At 41.9% G+C, this 18,461-nt stretch overlaps 1 protein-coding gene across 1 annotated transcript; it reads right to left on the reverse strand.

Moving 5' to 3' along the window:
* Positions 1 to 513: 513 nt before the first annotated feature.
* Positions 514 to 18,138, reverse strand: camsap3 (calmodulin regulated spectrin-associated protein family, member 3). Its single transcript, XM_079564098.1, has 17 exons — positions 17,681 to 18,138; positions 13,180 to 13,442; positions 9,071 to 9,202; positions 8,899 to 8,985; positions 8,072 to 8,104; positions 7,383 to 7,521; positions 7,165 to 7,304; positions 6,999 to 7,087; positions 6,743 to 6,798; positions 6,458 to 6,530; positions 4,295 to 6,380; positions 4,097 to 4,221; positions 3,186 to 3,478; positions 3,022 to 3,115; positions 2,733 to 2,842; positions 2,420 to 2,538; positions 514 to 2,318 (listed from the first exon to the last, which is right to left on the reverse strand). Exons 1-17 carry the CDS (start codon positions 17,811 to 17,813, stop codon positions 2,019 to 2,021), a joined length of 4,272 nt encoding a protein of 1,423 aa, XP_079420224.1. The 5' UTR covers positions 17,814 to 18,138; the 3' UTR covers positions 514 to 2,018.
* Between the last annotated feature and the right edge of the window lie 323 nt (positions 18,139 to 18,461).

Below are 18,461 nucleotides of genomic sequence, written 5' to 3' on the forward strand. Positions count from 1 at the left end.
AAACAACAAATGAAATGGTTCTAGGCCGGTCTGACACATTTTTCAACATTTAAATGGTAAATGGTAAATGGTCTCAACTTATATAGCGCTTTTCCACCTACATTAGGCACTCAAAGCGCTTTACAGCAAGGATCCACTCACCCATTCATACTCTCATTCATACACCAATGTACGCAGACACTGGGGGCAATGTGGGTGAAGTGTCTTGCCCAAGGGCACAACGACAATGTGCACTTTCAGGAGGTGGGATTCGAACCCCGGACCTTCCGATCATGAGACGACCCGTTCTACCATCTGTGCCGATCATTCTAAAGTAGCCTAATTTAGATTTGTTTTTAAAAGTTAAAAGCCCTGCATATGAAAGACATTGACATGACAATAAATTAATAAACACATGCAAAGAAATGAGATGATTAAAAAGTAATTTTATTAATCTGTTCCAGTTATCAATGACACAATTTATGAAATGACCATGATTGTGCGGCACAAATTTAGAACAGAAATGAAGAAGAACATGAATGAATGACAAATAATGAAATGACAAAACCTTAACCAAAACAGAAAGGAATCGGAAACTTAACATTTACTTCACTTTTTAAGGAAAACTAAATAAATATAAATACCTCTGTATGACATGGGAACTTCCATTGGAAACATTGCACAGAAACGAGATATAGTGCTCCACTACCACAAGCTGTCTCTTTTCTTTTTACAAATACATAAACAAAATCATACAATAATTATCCATTCACACCTTCAGGTTATTTCACCATAAATGCTACTTGTAGATTTTTTTTTTCAAATCTGCTTTACAATTGTCCTCTAACACAATTATTCTAGGCAGTTTGGAGAAAAGGCAGTGCCATCAAAGCCCCTACTGTAGTGCTTAAGATGCAAATGGAGAGAATGTCCTGGTAATGTAGTGATATGGCACTAACCACCATACGCTGCAGATTCCAGTTGAGCTCATTACTCTGGACACACTGGCCCAAATAGGGGGCTAAAATTACATTAGGTTTGTCTGGGAAAACAAGGGAGGGGGCTGCTTAAACTTCAACAGAAGAGAAAACGGAAACAGACGATTGACCTCAAGTTTTATTCATCCCTATACAAAAAAAAGCATTTTTGACCACCATTCTCATTCACTCATTCTTGATCAGACACAATGCTTCAAGAAGCTGGCTATCTTACCGATGTAGCTTACAAAATTACTGTCAGGAAAAAATGGCATTCATTTCCTTCATGTTTTAGTTTTGCTTCAAGATCAGCTCAGATTTCATTGTAACCCCAATGTTAGAGCAATTCATTCAATCTCATCATTCTCCACTCTTCAATTGTACAATAAATTGTCAAGCAAAATGTGTCAGATGTGCAAAGGTTGGATCTGACTGATGCAGGGGCTGTCAGTGTGCATGTCTACTGACAACAGTAGCAAACACAGTACAGCCCAAAGATCACCACCCACAACATCCTCTGGTCATACACCAGAGATAATGTACCTTACATTCACAAGCCTGCAGAGAAACTGCTACTGTTTTTTCAGCTGAGACACATTAACTATGAGCCCTGGAAGAGGTAAAGGCAGCAAGAGGAGAAGCCAACTAAACTGAGAGGTTACCTTTCTATCCTCAAAAACTGGCCAAAGGCAGTAGGCTGTCCCCTCGTTATGTAACCTACGAGTCAAAGACCTGACCAGTAGGGCAGGATCAAGATATGCTAAAAGAAATAGCAAGGAAAAACTTCATTCAGGCAAAAAAAAAAAAAAATAATCATGTTACAATCAATAAAGACCTTCAGAGCCAATCAGACACTCTTATAAAGTCCAACCAATATGACTACTACAGCTAACATTGGCCAAGTCTCTTGGCATTTCACTGAATAGATTGTTCTCACATTAAAAGCTGTTTATGTACGCAGTCAGCAGTTTCTTTAAAGAGGTACCACAAAACTAGAGCCACATTGGCCATGAAGTTACTAGTCATCGTTCTTAAATAAGAACAGGCATCTTAGGTACACTTTCATTTCGGGGTACCAAGCTTCTTCGGAGTCCCAGGTCGTTTTTGCCAAAAGTGACCGGGTATGGTGAAGGCGTCCACGCTCATTGACATAGTTTTGGACGGTATGGCGGTGAACTGCTTTCGGTCAGAGCTGTATTTGTAAATGGACTCCACCATTTCTGGAGAAATTATTCGGGGCCCGATGCCAGTGAGCCGCTCCATCTCCTCAGTCTCCTGGTTCATGGTATAGATGGCTCTGAACTGACAGCTGGCGTCTCTGAACAGGATAAGGAAGTGGTTGGCGCTGCACTTTTCCATTTCCTACAAATAAAACACAGGACAGGTCAATACACTTCAAAGCAAATTATTTGACAGCCGTCAGGACCCTCTCTGTTGGACTCTGGCACAATGGCATAGATTACCTCCACAATCTTGTTTTTCTGTGGTTCGTTGACCTTCCCGGCCAGGCAACAGCGAGTGACTGCATTATGGATGATGAACTTGTTGGATTTAAAGCTCGGCTCCTTGTACAGCTTTGGTCCTGCAAAAATGCATGAATATATAATTAAATGACATACTGTATAATTCCATTGCAAGTAGTTTCCCAATTTTTGTGATTGCAAATGTTAGGACCTGCAGAGAAAACCAGCCTAGACTAGAAATGTGCGACTAAGATTTTACATTTGTTTGTAAAAATGCTCAAGATTAAAGACATTAAAGCATAAAGTCACAAACCGGTGTATTCTGGGATTGAAGCGGGTGATGAAATAGTGGAGCCATTCTCCCAGTCATTCTGGGAGCCCCTACGTCCCGGTGACCGATGCCGCGCTGGAGAGTGTGAACGGCTAAAGGGAAGCACACAAGATGGTTATTAGTTTAAAGTAAATTTCTTGCACATGTTTTCTTCTGTCTATTTGTTCATCAATTGTTTTATATAGTATATATATATAGTAAGATATATATATAGTATATGTATATAGTAAGAGGAATCAAAGTGCAAGTTCCCATACAGACAGTAGTTTACCTCGGAGACTTTCTAATTGAAAGTCCTCCATTGTCATTCGCCATTGAAGACAGGTTCATGCTGGAGTGAGAATATACTTTGCTCAGTCTGGTGCCTGTCAAAGGAAAAGGGAATTAAAAATAGCACATCAAAAATAAAAATACATCACATCTTCAAACATTTACCCATCAAGCCCTTGGCAGGACTGTTGGACAACACGGAGTCGTCCCTGAAGACAGTTTTGGGTCTCTGTTTCTTGACTCCGCGAACAGTGGTGGGTTTCTGCTTTAGCACTTTGTCCAGGTCTTCCATGATCTTCAGCTGATGTCTTCTTTCGTACTCCTGTCGGGTGAAGTCCCCCCTGCGCTGTGGAGTGCCCTCTGCTGGCGGGGTGCGTGAAGTGGGCGGTGTGCCCGGAGTCTGGGGCTGGTCGTCCGCTTTGTTTCCCCAACCCTCGATGATCATCCACTCTGGCTTGCTAACATTATCAAGGGAAATATTAGCACAGATAACGTCACAACATTTACCAGGGCATTTTTCTTTTAAAAGGAACAGGCCATCGTTTTTCCATACTGAGATACGTTTGTACCTGAGCTTAGACGAGTTGATGCGTACCTGTCTGGTCTTTGTGTATGCGCTCAGTCCCACAAAAAGACCAAAGATGTTGCTAGCATTTAGCCTCTCCTCCTTTCTACAGGTACACATCAACTCGTCTGAGCTAAGGTAAGAACATATCTCAGTATGGAAAAACGGTGGCCTGTTTTAAAGGTTCCATAATATGCCTTTTTAAACTACTTTGGCCACCATAGTCTTTGCAATTCTTCCTCGTCTAGAAAACACCTTCAGGACTAAACTGTGATGAATTTTGGGTATGAAAAAAATGCTAGCAGAGAGCATAGGAAAGACATCTGGTGCACAGGGGGGGGTTAAGCCAAAAACAATGGTAGCCATATTAAACTCTGCAGGGGAGCCATATATTTAGACAGGATACAGAAAAATTGGAATGGGCACGAATGAAACTTTTTTTGAAGGTAAAGATTTAAAAGGTTTTTCTTAATAACTTTTGTTAATTGTGATATATAAAATATAACTTTACTTGGACTCTTTTTCTTTTTCTTGCTCAAGTCTGCGTCGTTTCATCTCTTCCGCTCTTTTTTGCTGTTTTTCTAGAAGTGCAGCTTTACGTTGAGCCATTTCATCTTCAGTTCGCTCTTTATCATCCTAACAAGAAAAGGGTGGTTTAATGAAGTGACGATAAAACCCACATATTATTCTGCACTATATTATTCTGTACCTTGAAGAAGAATCCCACGCCTCCTCTGAGCTCAGATTCGGCCTGTTCACTTACGGAATCAGACAAACCATCAGCTCCGTGGTCCTCCTCGTCCTCGTCACCCCTCAACGCAGACAGGGAGATCTCAATCAGGCTGCCCCGTTTCCCGTTCATTCCTGCTGCGGGAGCGTCACTGTCGAACGAGCACTCTGACGGCGCGCCCGAGCTGCAGCCGCCACCAGTTAGCCTCTCCTTTTTGGGAATAGGGGAGGGCCTCGCATCAAAGTCCATACTGAATATACTCTGATCGTCTGTGGATCCCACTTCTGACAGGGCGTCCTCCGCGACGGGATGGGGCGCAGGGCTCGATGATGGCGTCAGTGAAGGCGTGGGCACCGGAGTTGGCATGGACGAGCGCAGGTCCTCAATGTTTTCAGCGTCACCAATGGAAAATGAAGACGAAGTCTGGACCTGGGATTGGAAAGGGTTGACCCGACGAAGATGGGGTATGCGGTCAACATTTTGAGGAGGAATAAGAAATCTCGACACAGTTGGGACAACCCTGGTATCCGGCTGGCGACTGTGTTTGGGACTCTTGGGGGGTACAGACTGAGCTCGTCGCTGTACCATTTTGGGGGATTTGGGGGGAGTGGTATGGTTCATGATTTTGCGGGATGGAGACGGAGCTGTGGGAGACAGATGGAAGTCCCGAGTTGATTCTCTGGAGAGGCGTGAGGGAGGTGCTGGTGTGGAGGTCTTGGGGCTTGCTGTGATGGTCCAAGATTTGCTACTTGGAGAAGGTTTTGTCATGAGCTGGTTTTGTTGTTCAGTCAGTCTCTGCATGTCACTTTGTAAAGAGCTTAGTGCTGCCGTTAGCTTGGAAACAGCGTTATTATAGTCTCCTAGGGGAGCTGCCGTTTTTTCATTAGATTGTGCAGAGGTGTTCTCTGCAGGGGTACTTGGCTCATCTTTGGCCTGAAGGACTTGTTTTTTAAGTGCTTGTTCTCTGTGAACATTCGTCTGTCCTGACACCAACGGCCGCTGTTCACCTGGCCCCTCACCCTCCATATTACCCAGTCTTTCCTCTAAAGTCAGGTGTGAAAGGTCGTCTTCAGTGGACGAAGTGCTCACTTGGCCAGCCTCTCCTTCCCCTGCACTGTCCTCTTCTTCTTGCTCCTTCTTTATTTGTAAAAAGGCACTTTTCCCGAGTCTTTGCCTGTGCTTTGCAAAAATGGCCTCAATGCGTTTCTTCTGAGCTTCAATGGCTTTGCGTTTTTCCTCAAGTCGAACTCCAAGCTCCGACATATCATTATTTAGCTGGGGACTTTTGCTTGGACTCTCTACAGATTTCTGTGACCATGAAGTAATCTCAGAAGGTGAGGGTTCACTCGACTTAGGAGAATCTAACAACTGCTTTTTCTTACGTTCTGCAAAGTTGGTCATTTTCACTCCACTGTCAGGCAAGTCTTTACTTCTCACAGAGTTTGCAGAGTTGGCTGGCGTGGCTGGAGTGGAGTGGGCCTTAGGGAGGTCTTCTGAGGCATCCGAGTCCACACTACCATCTCTTAAAACCGAGTCATCGTCTCGTGAACATTCAGAGGCGTTTCTAGTGCGTTTGTTCTCTTTGGACCCTGTGGGCCTGAACATCATCCCTGAGCGTGAAGGAGCAGACGAGCTGATAGAGGACAGGCTGTTGGTGTATCTGGAGCTGGCAGGGTCATCAGGAGAGTGGAGGTAGAAGCCATCTGGAGCACCATCAGGGTGGAGCCGCTGCTCCATCTTGCTCTCATTGTGGATGATCTGAAGCGCCTCCTCTATAGTGGGCAGCTCCCCTGTTTCATTGACATCCAGGCCGTTCTCCTCTGCTACTTTAGGGATGTTTGGAGACTGGGTTACCCATGATGCTCTCTGGGGTCCATTGTGCCCCCCAGGTTTGTTGACGACATGAATGATGTCTTCTGGAGGAGTGTAGGGTACTCTAGTCTGGCCTCCTGGATTTAGTTGGTCTGAACTCACAGAGCGGGTTATTACTGGGTTTCCCATCACAATGTCCACATCACTGTCCAGGCCAAAGGGGATGCTAAATGACACTGCTGACAATGGCCGGCTACGTGAAAACACAAAACCAACGTCAGTCCTTTAGAACTCACATGGGTCATGTATGGTACTGTATATGGGCTTTACCTGAGAGATTTTTTGCTCCACGTTTTTCCAACTCCTTCTATATGAGACATTGAGGTAGACTGAGTCAAAGATCCTGAGTACATGGGAACACACACAAAATGAAAAGGCATGCAGACAACACCAGGGGGTATTTAACTGAACGATAAAACACAGTGAATGTAGTACAATGGGGTTTTAAATAAAGGGGGAGTTGAAGTGATACAGATGAGGACACAATAATGTAGCATACACCAAATGTCAAAAACATTGAAAAAAAAATCAAAACAGCGAAATTGCTAATCTTACCTGACGCAGAAGTAGATATAGGAAGAAAGGGCTTCTTAAAAACAGAAGGAGAGGTACTGCATGGAAAAGAAAAAGTCATCAGTCACATTTATGATCTGCAGGCAGATGTAAAATACATAGATGTATTTACAAACAACTTGCCTGACACCGCCATTTGGTTTTACTGGCGTGGAGTCATCTAAAAAATAAGAATTTCAAAAGACATTCAGTAACCTGTAACAGCTTATGCACCGATCAGAACTCATGAGACTGTTACTTGCCTAATGTGTCAATTGGCTGAACAAATTCTGGTCTTTGTACTTCAAACCAGTTTAGCAGCTCTGCTAAGAAACTTAGCATGTTTACCTAAAGAAAACATAAACATGCTATCAATTATCGAATAAATACATATGTATTAAACACAGAGCTTGTAACTTGCATACCTGTAGTTCTTGAGGCATGTACAGCATGTCCTCCAGAGTGAGGTGACAGCAGCTCTTCAAACAGCTGTCACAAAACTCAAGGATGAACTGCAGGTTGTATACACAGTCGGCTACAGACATACATTCTTTCATACAAACATCTGAGAGAAACACAAATAATGCCAATTTCAGAGGGGTCTTAACATGCTACATGTTTTCATTACAAAGGAAGAAGTTACCTTCAAGTCTTAACAGGCTGGGACAATAATAATGAATAACAGCAACAATGGCACAGCCACTGGACAAGTCTTTGACGTCACCAACCACGGGAAAAATTGGCTTCTGTCTGGACTGGACTTTATCTTTCCTGTAGCGAAGCTTTGGGGACAAAAAAAACCAAAACTATTAAATACAACACCCTTAAACCAAATGAACAAAGAGTTTGGTTAATCTAAACTGACACACGTTTTTTTATATGAGGAAAAAAAAGTGCTGTAGTACATTGATCCATAAATAACTACATTTCCATGCAATGTCATGTGACAAAGAGAGAGGATGCAGGTGAGCAGTCTATGAACCCAGAACTTTGAAGAATTAGATGCAAATAAATTGGTCCAAATAAAGATTAATGAAAGCAAGATATCTCTAATAATTGCGCTTTCAACACATCACCAAAGAGCAGAGAATCAGGCTTCATTATGATGTGAGTGTTCATGCACCACAAGCTCGTTTTGAACCAGTCTGTTTGTTTACTAAAATACTGTGCAGGACAACACACTCAGTCCAAGACGAGATTGGTTTCTCACACCGGCAAATGCATGAAGAACACACCTGACCAGCAGGTATAGTTGATATATTTGGTGAAGGCACTGGAGGAATGGAGAGACATGGGCAAGGAGGAGCAGAGGAAAAGGAGGGAAGAACTTACAGGGACAAGTTTCCAGTACCAACGAGTGGGACACTGTGAGAGAGAAGTGAAAGAGGACAGGAGAAACAAATACAGAGAATAGGGAAAGGAGCTGAGCGCAGAGTATAACTTGAGAGGGACATAAAATAATAGATTTTCTAAAGTCTACATGTCTATAATCTATCTTTACCTAGAAATGAGTGGCTCTGTGCAGAGTGTTAAGACTTAATTGATTAAAATTTCAAAAAATGTTTAAAAAAGACACTTGAACAGAAAATGCATCCCAGGTTTCCAGTGCAGAGTTTAGTGGTAATGGAATGGTAATCTCACTCAGTATGATAAGAATTCAGAGGCTCACGATTGGACTCACAAATTATGCATTGAATAATGAATGCTACACCCTTTTCCTTAAAAATGACAGAGAACCTAACCACTGATTGCTACATTTAGTATGTAGTTTTAAGAATCAGTTCCAATTTTGTCAGTACTTTCGGGATGAGGGAATTTTGGGTTAATTTTAAAAAGAAAAATCCTAAGTGAATATTCAATAAATTCCAACTACGGTCTCAATTTCTAAATTATAACAATTTCACTGAATTGTGTCTAAAAATAATCAAATTAGCTATAAACTACTACAAATTTCCCTTTTCTGTTGTTCATCACCTCGTCTTTTTTTTTTAATCTGTTAGATCTATAAAAATGCAACAATTAGACAGTTATTTTCTGCTTTAATTACTTTTTCCACACCTCCCCAACTGTTTCGAGGAGTTGTCTTATAATTCTTGCAGTATAAATACTGCACAATGACTCACAGCAACATGCATCAGAACATTGAAAGTCATACTCACAGAAGGCTGGACAGGTTGAGCTTCTGAGCTGGCTTGGGGTGGGTCACTTTCCCCTTTGTCTGTGTGTTCTCTGAGCTTCTGATTCAACTACGACAACAACAATATAACACAAGCACAACGTATTATTATGTGTTACTTGTGCGTACTCAAATGGGTGCTTTCTGCGTCTTACCCCGTGAACCCATTGAAGCACTGCATCCTCCCAAGCGCTCGGTAATTCGACTGCACCATTTGTCTTTGCTGCAATCAGCGTCTCCATGGCTGCCACGGACATCAGGGTATCTATCAACGTGAGGTGGGCACTCTGCAGCCAATGACATGGGACAGACAGCACATAATCATAAGTGGGCTATTCTCAGAGCACAGACAGTATCAGTTACTGTTAACATAATAAAGAGGGCCATTTCCTCTACTCTGACCGTGAGGGCAGGAAAACTAGAAACACCCTCCAGGGGGCAGCAAAACCCAGTTGGGAGTGCAAACATTTGCTAGATTTCCCACAGGGCAAACAGGCTATCAGTGCTTGAACTTTGGACTTTTGTTTATACAATCATTAAGGCACTTAGGAGAAATAGTCATGATATATTGGAAACATGTGTAGCTAAAGAGCAAAGGACTGGCAGGATTCCATTACAGCTAAATTAATTCACCATTTAGGGGCTGGAACACAGTTTTTGTCAGATGTGTATATTTTCTTTATTATATTATATTAATAAAGCAAATTCCCTTTTTATAAATAGAATCCCTTTGCATTGCCTGGAGAGAGCCTGAGAGAATTTGTTGTTAAGAAGCCAAAGCACATTAAAATGCACCGACAACTTCATCAGGTCAGTCTAAACAAGCACCTTAACTCCATTAAGCAGTTAGCTCATTAGAAGTTGGGTTACATGCCATGGGACTGCTACAGTATTTGATTAGCCTGTGCTGTTGTTGGTTCTAATCCAGTCAAGTTGTTCAGTCCCTCAAGCCCCTCCTCCTGCCATTGTACCGTGTACATTATCTTCACTGAAGTTATTGCATGTTTTGTAATATCTTATTATCAGTGGCAAGAAATGCAAAAAAAAAAAAAACAGGCACATACACACACTGATCCCCTGCTTTGAGCCAATTCATCTCCAAAGCTTTAAACTAATCTGTACAAATCAGTGCTTGCTCCATTTGCTACCTACTTTAGAGGCCAAGCATTCTTGCTGTAACCTCTGGTGTTCCCTCAGCTGGGGGTGGTAGTGGTCCAGCTGCGAGTGTTAGGCTTGTCTGCATGTCTGCCTACTCAACCCTGATCTAAAGTGCTGACCCGAGCAGACACGCTGCTGGGACAGGCCGGCGGGCGATGCCAGCGATGAGCTGTCAGATAGCGTTGGTCCAGTGCTCTGGATATGCTGCCATCAGACCCACAGCACCGTGTGACCCTGTTTGTGCACCGCAGAACTGTTGTTATGATTACAGAGTTTGTCAATAAAGCATTACTAAATTATGAACACAAACGTCTGTGTGTGAGCAAGACTGACCACAGCTTTTCTGTCCATTACAAGACAATGCCAGCAATAAAACCTTTCATTCTTTTATATAGATGTATTCACATCTCGGGAAAATTCCCACTAAACACACGACTAGTATCAGCAAAAATGTTCCTTCGCTGAAGTAGTTATGAGCATGAGAGGGGGGCCCAGGAGAGCACCCTAAGCTAAATCACAAGTCCACCTAATGAGAGGGGGAAGAAGAGCAGTTCGAGCACAGGCCGCTTAGCCTGCCAGGTCACCATAACAACCAAGCAGCTGACCCACAATGCATCTGAACAGAGAGCGGACTGTAGCACTGCTGCATGCTCCTGCATTAGCATGAGCATTGCTCCCAAAAACATCCACTGAGCAAACAACACACCTTCAATAAGGAGCATATTCACAGTAAGAACATATTCTTAATCTTCTTCTTAAGAACAACCCAAATAATTAAACTGTCTCATCTACAAAATCTGATGCTGCAACAGCATACAGTCCTTGATCATTAGATGAGATTATTATGATTAAATCAAAATCAGATTATGTCTGAAATATTACTTAACCCCATCCCCCACACGGCCTTGTGCTTATAGAGGGGGACAAACACTGGGATCAGGCAGGTCTGAGGCCCTACCAGGGGATTTCAGGGAGGAAATCCTACTATAACACATGTTTATGAACCTGAATCCAAGAACAGCGAAAATATTGAGAAATTGCTGTGGGAAAAAGCACTGAATTTTCTTCTTATTTATAATGCAAACTAATACAGGAATGATCTGCGACATACACTAGTTACACCCGCTCCATTTAAACTTGCACCATTTGAAACATAATTTAAAAAACAAAGATGATGATGATTGTTATGTATCGTCAATATAGGCCAAATGTTGTAAACAATGTAAAATGTGACATTATTTATACTGTATTTCATCTCTGGTGTGTCATCAAGGCCTAAATGACGTCCAGTCTGCATCAGAGATTAACTCTAATCTTTACAGATCTTTATCCTCAATCTGAGGAGCGAGGGGGGCGGGCCTCCCCAGAAGGTCACAGAGTAGACACTCCGAGCATCCGGGGGTACAGGGAAGTTTCACATTGAAGGAAAGTATTGATACGACATGAGCAAATACTGTCACAAAACCAATAAAGCCTGAAATGAGACCTACTCATGCTCCAACCTAATTCTGCAGCAGTATGACCCATTTTCACTGCTCACAATCTCAGAGAGCAGTCCAGGGCCAAAGGCGACTTGAGGCTCATACTACTGCAAAAGTAGCACACAGCAAATGCTGCAATAAGTGTGTCAGCCAGAACCAGAGAAAACATGTGCTGGTGCTGCAGCCCAAAAATCCAGCCGTATAAAACCAAAATGACGAAATGATACTGAAAGAGAATGAGAATATAAACAAACAAGCAAAATACCACAAGCCAATCATGTCTTATAAATCTCTTTTACAACAAACCTGAAGGAATGACATATGCAATGCAGGACTAACTACACTCTGCAGTAGTGCAGTAGTGCAGTAGTGCAGTAGTGGTGCAGTGAACAGCAGAACACAGCAGCGATTTCACCCAACAACAACTCAGCGGCAGCACGTCGCCAGGGAAGACTGTTGTAAACATCTAGCAGCTCAGTGCAAGTGTGTTTAAAATTATATTACATGACATTTAGTGTGTAGCCAATAGTCTAGTTAGTGGTTAAGGCTGCATATATTGTGGAACACTGTTCTGTCCTCAGCGTTGTGGGTTCGGGTCTCGGCTCCAACTATTTGCTGAATGTCTCTTCTCTTCACCCCCGTTCGCCCTGTGCTATCCTGCCTAATAAAAAATATAATCCTATAAACAAAATACTAAATAGAAGAATCTTTAGACATAAGAAAGCCAGAGCAGACAGCACATTTGTTCAAGATTGTCTGGAGTAGGAAATATCACTAAGGAAACAGACAGAGAAAGCACGAGGTTGTTTCCCAAAGAAGGCAAACCTGTTTCTCTCCTCTCTCTGTGCTGCATCTAAAGTTTCACTAGGACTGTCCCGCCATTGTTCAGCAGATGATCGGGAGCACCTATTGTGCCCCGGCTCAGTGTTCCCCTCTCACGCCCTGAAATTAAAGAAGGCGTTCCTTGTGTCGCGGCCCTCAGCTTTAGCAGCTGGATCCACTCAGCTCTCAGGATCAGCGTGGTAGTGGCTACTTTTACTCAACTGAATTCAGTAGAGGTCTTTTTCATGTCCTTTAATCCCCTGAATCAAAGCATAAACAAGCTTATGCAACCACTAGAGCCAACTCGCATTATTTTCCCACAAGAGAGAACATTCACCCTTGTGTATCATCGTAGTGAAGCTTAAATCGTCGACTGGTCAAAAATGTAAGCTTCACTACGATGATTACTCCCCGGATGAATGAGAGCCTTTACAAACATCACCCCTGTGTTGTACAAGGAAAGAACCAACATAATACCAAAAACAAAATAACACTAAAAATATTGATTGGGTTTTGAAAGACTCGATCAGTAAAAAAATTATTATTAGGCCTTTTCATTTTGTGTTAAACAAGCTATAGTGTCATCGCTGGCAGAGGAACTCAAACCTTTCACGGCAAGTAGCAATGTGATCTTAACAAGGTTAAAAGAGAACAAAAGCAAAACATTGTCACCAAATTAAATATAGACTAGAACGCAGTTGACCAACCAGTTTGAGAAATGCTACACTATGAGACAGATTACAACATGACCACACAGGAGACAGCCGTGTGGCAAAAATCAGAGCTCATCTTTAAAACTGTACCATTTTAATAGGTTTTTTCTGAAGATCCATGTCAGTAACTGGGGCATCTTGGTCTTTGCAGGTTACCCCCCTCTGAGCTAGAAGCTGCAGCAGGCCGGCGTTGTCTTTCGGCGGCGCGTCAGCCCGGTTGGCCCCCACAATCAGGCCGTATGTACGACAATAGAGCTCGGAGGACTGCAGGAGACGCGTCAGCGGTGGCTTGAGGTGCTCCTGCTCGTACTGGTCACAGTAGAAGGGGTCACGAAGCTCCACCGGGACATTCTCTGCCGGGAGTCAAAACATTCAGGATTAGATAAGTCCCAGGAACAGTGCGGCTGATAAACTGACACTTTCTCACAGAAAAAAAGAGCAACACAATAGCTAAGTATCTGGATTTTTTACAGAGTAGGTTGGCTTCAATTAATGCGAAGTTCAACATAGGGCTGCTCGATTATTGAAAAAATAATAATCACGATTATTTTTGTCATAATTGAAATCACGATTATTCAAACGATTATTTGTTGCCTTTCAAAAAAAAAGTATCTTTATTTTATTTATCTATTAATCAAAACACTATGATGATAAAAGTACAAATGATTTCAAGTACGCCTTCATTAAAGAGAGGTCCCTGTTTCACACCTGCCTCCAGCTGGCCAGCCCTCACACCTGCGCAAGTAAACTGAGCAGCGCGGCCTGATGACATCATCACACAGCGCCGTTTGTTTTTATGTCAGACAAAAGCATGAGCCACGGCACGAGAAAAGCGAAGGGAAAATAATCCCAGCGGCCTGAAATAATGCAAGTTGGCTTTGCAAAAAAAAGAAATTTGAAAAAAAAGGAAAAAAAGAAAAAAAGGGAAGAAAAAAAAAATTATAATCGATTTTTTGCGATTATGCTAATTTTGTAATCGTTTACTGTTGTAATCGAAATCATAATCGAATTTCGATTAATTGCACAGCCCTAGTTCAACATATTAATCCAAAATGGGTCATACAATCTGCACAATAACTAACTAAAATAAAACTTGACTTTGTTTTGTTGTGTTCTTTTCCCCCTTTCTTCTAAATAGAACATTTGCTTCAAAGTGACTTGAATTCACTCTTCATGATAAGTGTGTATAATCTTAAATTAAATTGGCATAACATCAAGGTCAGCAAAGAATTAAGAAGGATTTGACATTTTAAGATTACACCAAATAAATGAATATAAAATCTACCTCACATGGCATAGCTCAACCACATAACAAGACATAGCAGACATCAGAGAAAAGAAAACAATAAAACCTCTGGACAACTTGAAAGAGCACAGCGAAGCAAACATGTAGCTGCTGTGTGCAAATAGGATTAAGACAAGCATTTTCTGAAATCACTCCCTATAGAACTGGTTCTTCCACATCCAAGCCCAACAACCAGCAGCGAATTGTGTTACTGTGCAAAGTGCAAACACGCAGTGTGCTACGATGTTTCACAAGGGCGAGAATTACCAATAGCTGCGCAAAAAGCCATAAGTCTATTTTGGAGTAAAATGTAAGGGAATGTGTTTTAGTAGAAGAAGAAGAGTTGAGGGAGTAAAAAAATAATGTACCTTAGGTAGGGTCACATTGACACAAATACATGCAATAATCACTATGTCACTTTATCTACCACTTGCACTATGACTGTAAACGTGCACTACTAATACTGTCAGTTTATCTGTATTTTTTACGGGTTTATACTTTTTGCCCCTTAAAATTTTTGGTCCTGCTCACCCTGAGTGTTTCTAAGAGCGGAATGTAACATGTTCATTTCTCCATTGTGAGATCAATAAAGGCTATCTTCTGTTATCCTTTAAATAGAAATATATAGTAAGTTGAATTGCCTCAGTTTGTCATATTTATAGGTTTATCGACTTTTGATTTCTGGCATTGGATTGGGCAACCCAAATAGTATTATGTGTGTGTTTATTTAGTTTAATTGCATTTTATTTTGATAATGAGTTGGCTTAACAAAAATAAAATATCTAGCATTTCAACATATTAACTGCTAGGAGTCAAATCCATGATTGAAGACTAGTGACTTCAAGAACTGAGGAAGGGCAACACATAAAAAATGTTTTAAAAAATGTCCACTGCTTCTTAGGAAGCTGACACAGAAGGCAAAGTAGAATGCAAATGCCACAACACAGTGACTTCATGAATTGATAAGTGCATTATTTCCATGCAAGTGTCCAGCTGTCATGTAGCTTTATTAACCATTACCATACTAGGACTAAATTTAGTCTCAGTGGTAGAGTTTGTTGAACTTCAATGTGTTGCATTTATAAATCTACATAGATCCACATTCTAATGGCAGCACAAATTAACCAAAATGTCTACCCCCCTAGTCTAGGTTGTCATCCTACCAGTGACCACAGACAGCAGGAGGATAACTTTCACTTATCCCATTTCACCTTGCTTAAACTCCTCCCACAACACAAAAACCAGTGACAAAGATCACATCACAACTCATCTGAAAGCTTTGATAAACCTGTATTTTGATCAGGGCACTATCAAATCCACTGTGTAGCATTTTACAAAACATTTAGTTATTAAGTGACTTCCAAGACACAGCTCTTGCAATGCCTGAGCAGGCAAATACGTCAGGCATGTTCAAGATAAAGTATGCATGAGGCCGACAACTATTAAGATAAAAGGAAACCGATTAAACAAAGGTTACTTGACACCTGCTGAAGTAAACTAAACAAGCAGGAAACAAAACTCTTTCCTCTCTGTTCCTGAGAAAGTGACAAACCACTTTATTGTTATGTATATGAATTATATAAATTAGTAAAACACATTTTATTATTATATTAAACAAGATTGCGGCAAGCATTACGTCCATGTGTTCACTAAAGATACCAGTTGCCAAAAGAGGTTTAGTTTAGTTTTGTTTAGTAGCCTAATCAGGTCATGTGGTGCCACAGAGAAGATCACCACTGTTATTTCTATCACAAAGAAGGTAGTGTATTCCTCTTAAGGTAGCACTTCACCTTGTATTGGCATTATAAAGGCAGAAAACAAATCAAGCACATAAATAGAGCAGTTTCTCTCCTAACATATTTCATAGTTGCTCAAGGCGGGGGTCGACAAGTTATCCATAAAAGACATCTTGTAAGAAATGGTATTGTCCTAATAAAAGGGAATTGAACCTCTCCGTGAACACCAAAAGCAAGTCACATCCTTGTCCGTGACCTCGTCCCCTGTTGACTCACCATAGCTACAATGACAGGGAGGAGAGGAGCATGTATGAGTCAGAAAGCTTTGTTGATAGGTGGAGCCAATACACCATCCACCTGCAAGTTTGTTTTGCTTTACATCTAATACCTCTGCTTATGTGAGGCATTTTGCAATAGGAAAAACTTCAAAACAGATTTCAATGGTGAACAAATTGTACGATCATCTTGACACTAGCCAAGTAGAGTTTGTATGGCCTTCAAACAGGTCAATCCAGAGTTTCTGGTCATATGCCAAACAAAAAACCCACAAGTTAGTCATGTCATCCATCACTGTCAGGGAGGAACATGAATTAATTGCTTCTACTTAAATTGCATTAGTCAATTCCACAAACACAACTTTGATTTAGCATGGTAATACTGAGCACCTGGGGGAAAATGTCAAATACATACAATCATAGGAGAAAGACAAGCACAATAACTAGACCTAAAACCTCTACATCACACTACTACTGCGTGGAGTGACTTTGGCCCGAGGGCGTGGTTCAGGTGCCTGGAGTTACTGGCCCAAGGTCTGTTTAGGGTTGAGCAATAGTGCACTGAGTGAGCCATTACCAACTGGAGAGGGCTTGGGTTAAAAGAAAAGGAGCCTTGTGTATTTTGTAAACAAGTTAATGCTGTGAAGATGGATGTGTCAACCAGAAAAGGGACAGCAATAGCACACATGACGTTTAATTATTGTTTATTGCTTATTGTTCAGACTATTTGGTTTTCCTTTTGGTCATGGCAAGTAAATAAAGAGGGCACAATGTTTTGCTAAAATAGGCCAGGATCAAATTATAGGCTATCATACATTGCAAGTGTATATAACCTGGACCAGGTCAGTTATTCTTACAAACACTTCCATCACTGATCGAGAAAAACAGCAGTGTGCTTAGCCATCCATGCAGTAGCACTTCTGGTGGCGGAACGGGATTAAAGCATACCCGACAGCCAGCGATTTCAGGTTAAACCCAGCGGCTAGATAGACATAACATGGGTTAGCATAATAAGGCCTGCTAGTACGAGGGCTTGCTTTCCTGACACTCACATACCTTCGAAACGTGACCAGTCAATGAGGGTGAACAAATGACATGTGTCAGTAAAATGCGTGGTGCCCCATTCGTATGTTGTTCTTTGTGCGTAAAACCGCTGAGCCATACTCCGAGAGGTTCCCCGATATAGCGAACGAAACTCACATATTGTAACACTGCCCACTTACAAAAAACAGCATAAATATTAAGCCTAACTACCTCTAACATTTGGGGATGATTGAGTTGTATTAAAAACCTACCTGCACTCCCGTACGACTTTGCCAGAAGCCATCCGACACTTGCGCATATTTTAGCTTTAGTACAGTCATACAAGTCCAATGGCTTTATGTCTGGGACCACAAACGTTTTCCTCATAGTTGGCGAGTCCCCCATGGTGAGGGCGTAAAACTGCTGGGTCAGATGCAAATACGGTAGCACAAAGTATCAAGCAATCATCCTTGGAGTTGACTAGTCCACCAAACGCAGGGAATACGGATGTGGGTTTTGTCAGGAAAATTTCCGCCCCGGAGCCGCATTCAAGCCAGTTTGCGTCCTGCGCTGCGTCTGGATATTTGTGAACGGGAGACACTTCCGAAATACCGACTCGCTGTCCCAATACACCCTCTTAAACTTGGGAAATACAAAAAACAAAACGGATTCCTCTCGTTCTGCCCTTCTTCGTCCGCATTGCTATCAGCTCGCTTTACGCAGCGCAGTCCTGCAGATGACTGACTCCCAGGTGCTCCACACTGGCATGGCTCGCACATCCCATTGGCCAATCACATTTCAGTCTGGGGCACGGGGGGCGGGATTACTATGTATGAATGCATAGAGCAGGTTGAGGAGCTGCATATCTTTGGCTACAGGTGCATAAGCAGGAACTCAGCCCACGGGAACGACATGCTCATGAGGTGTCCCGACAAATTTAAACACAGCATAGACTCGGCAGACAAAATAATTAGATTGATAGTGATAAAACGCACCGTTAGACTTGCTGATGTCACATGGTGATGCTTTGTGTTTTTTATGAAGGCAGTTTCA

Source organism: Gobius niger, assembly GCF_951799975.1.
Source record: "Gobius niger genome assembly, chromosome: 10".
NCBI lineage: Eukaryota > Metazoa > Chordata > Actinopteri > Gobiiformes > Gobiidae > Gobius > Gobius niger.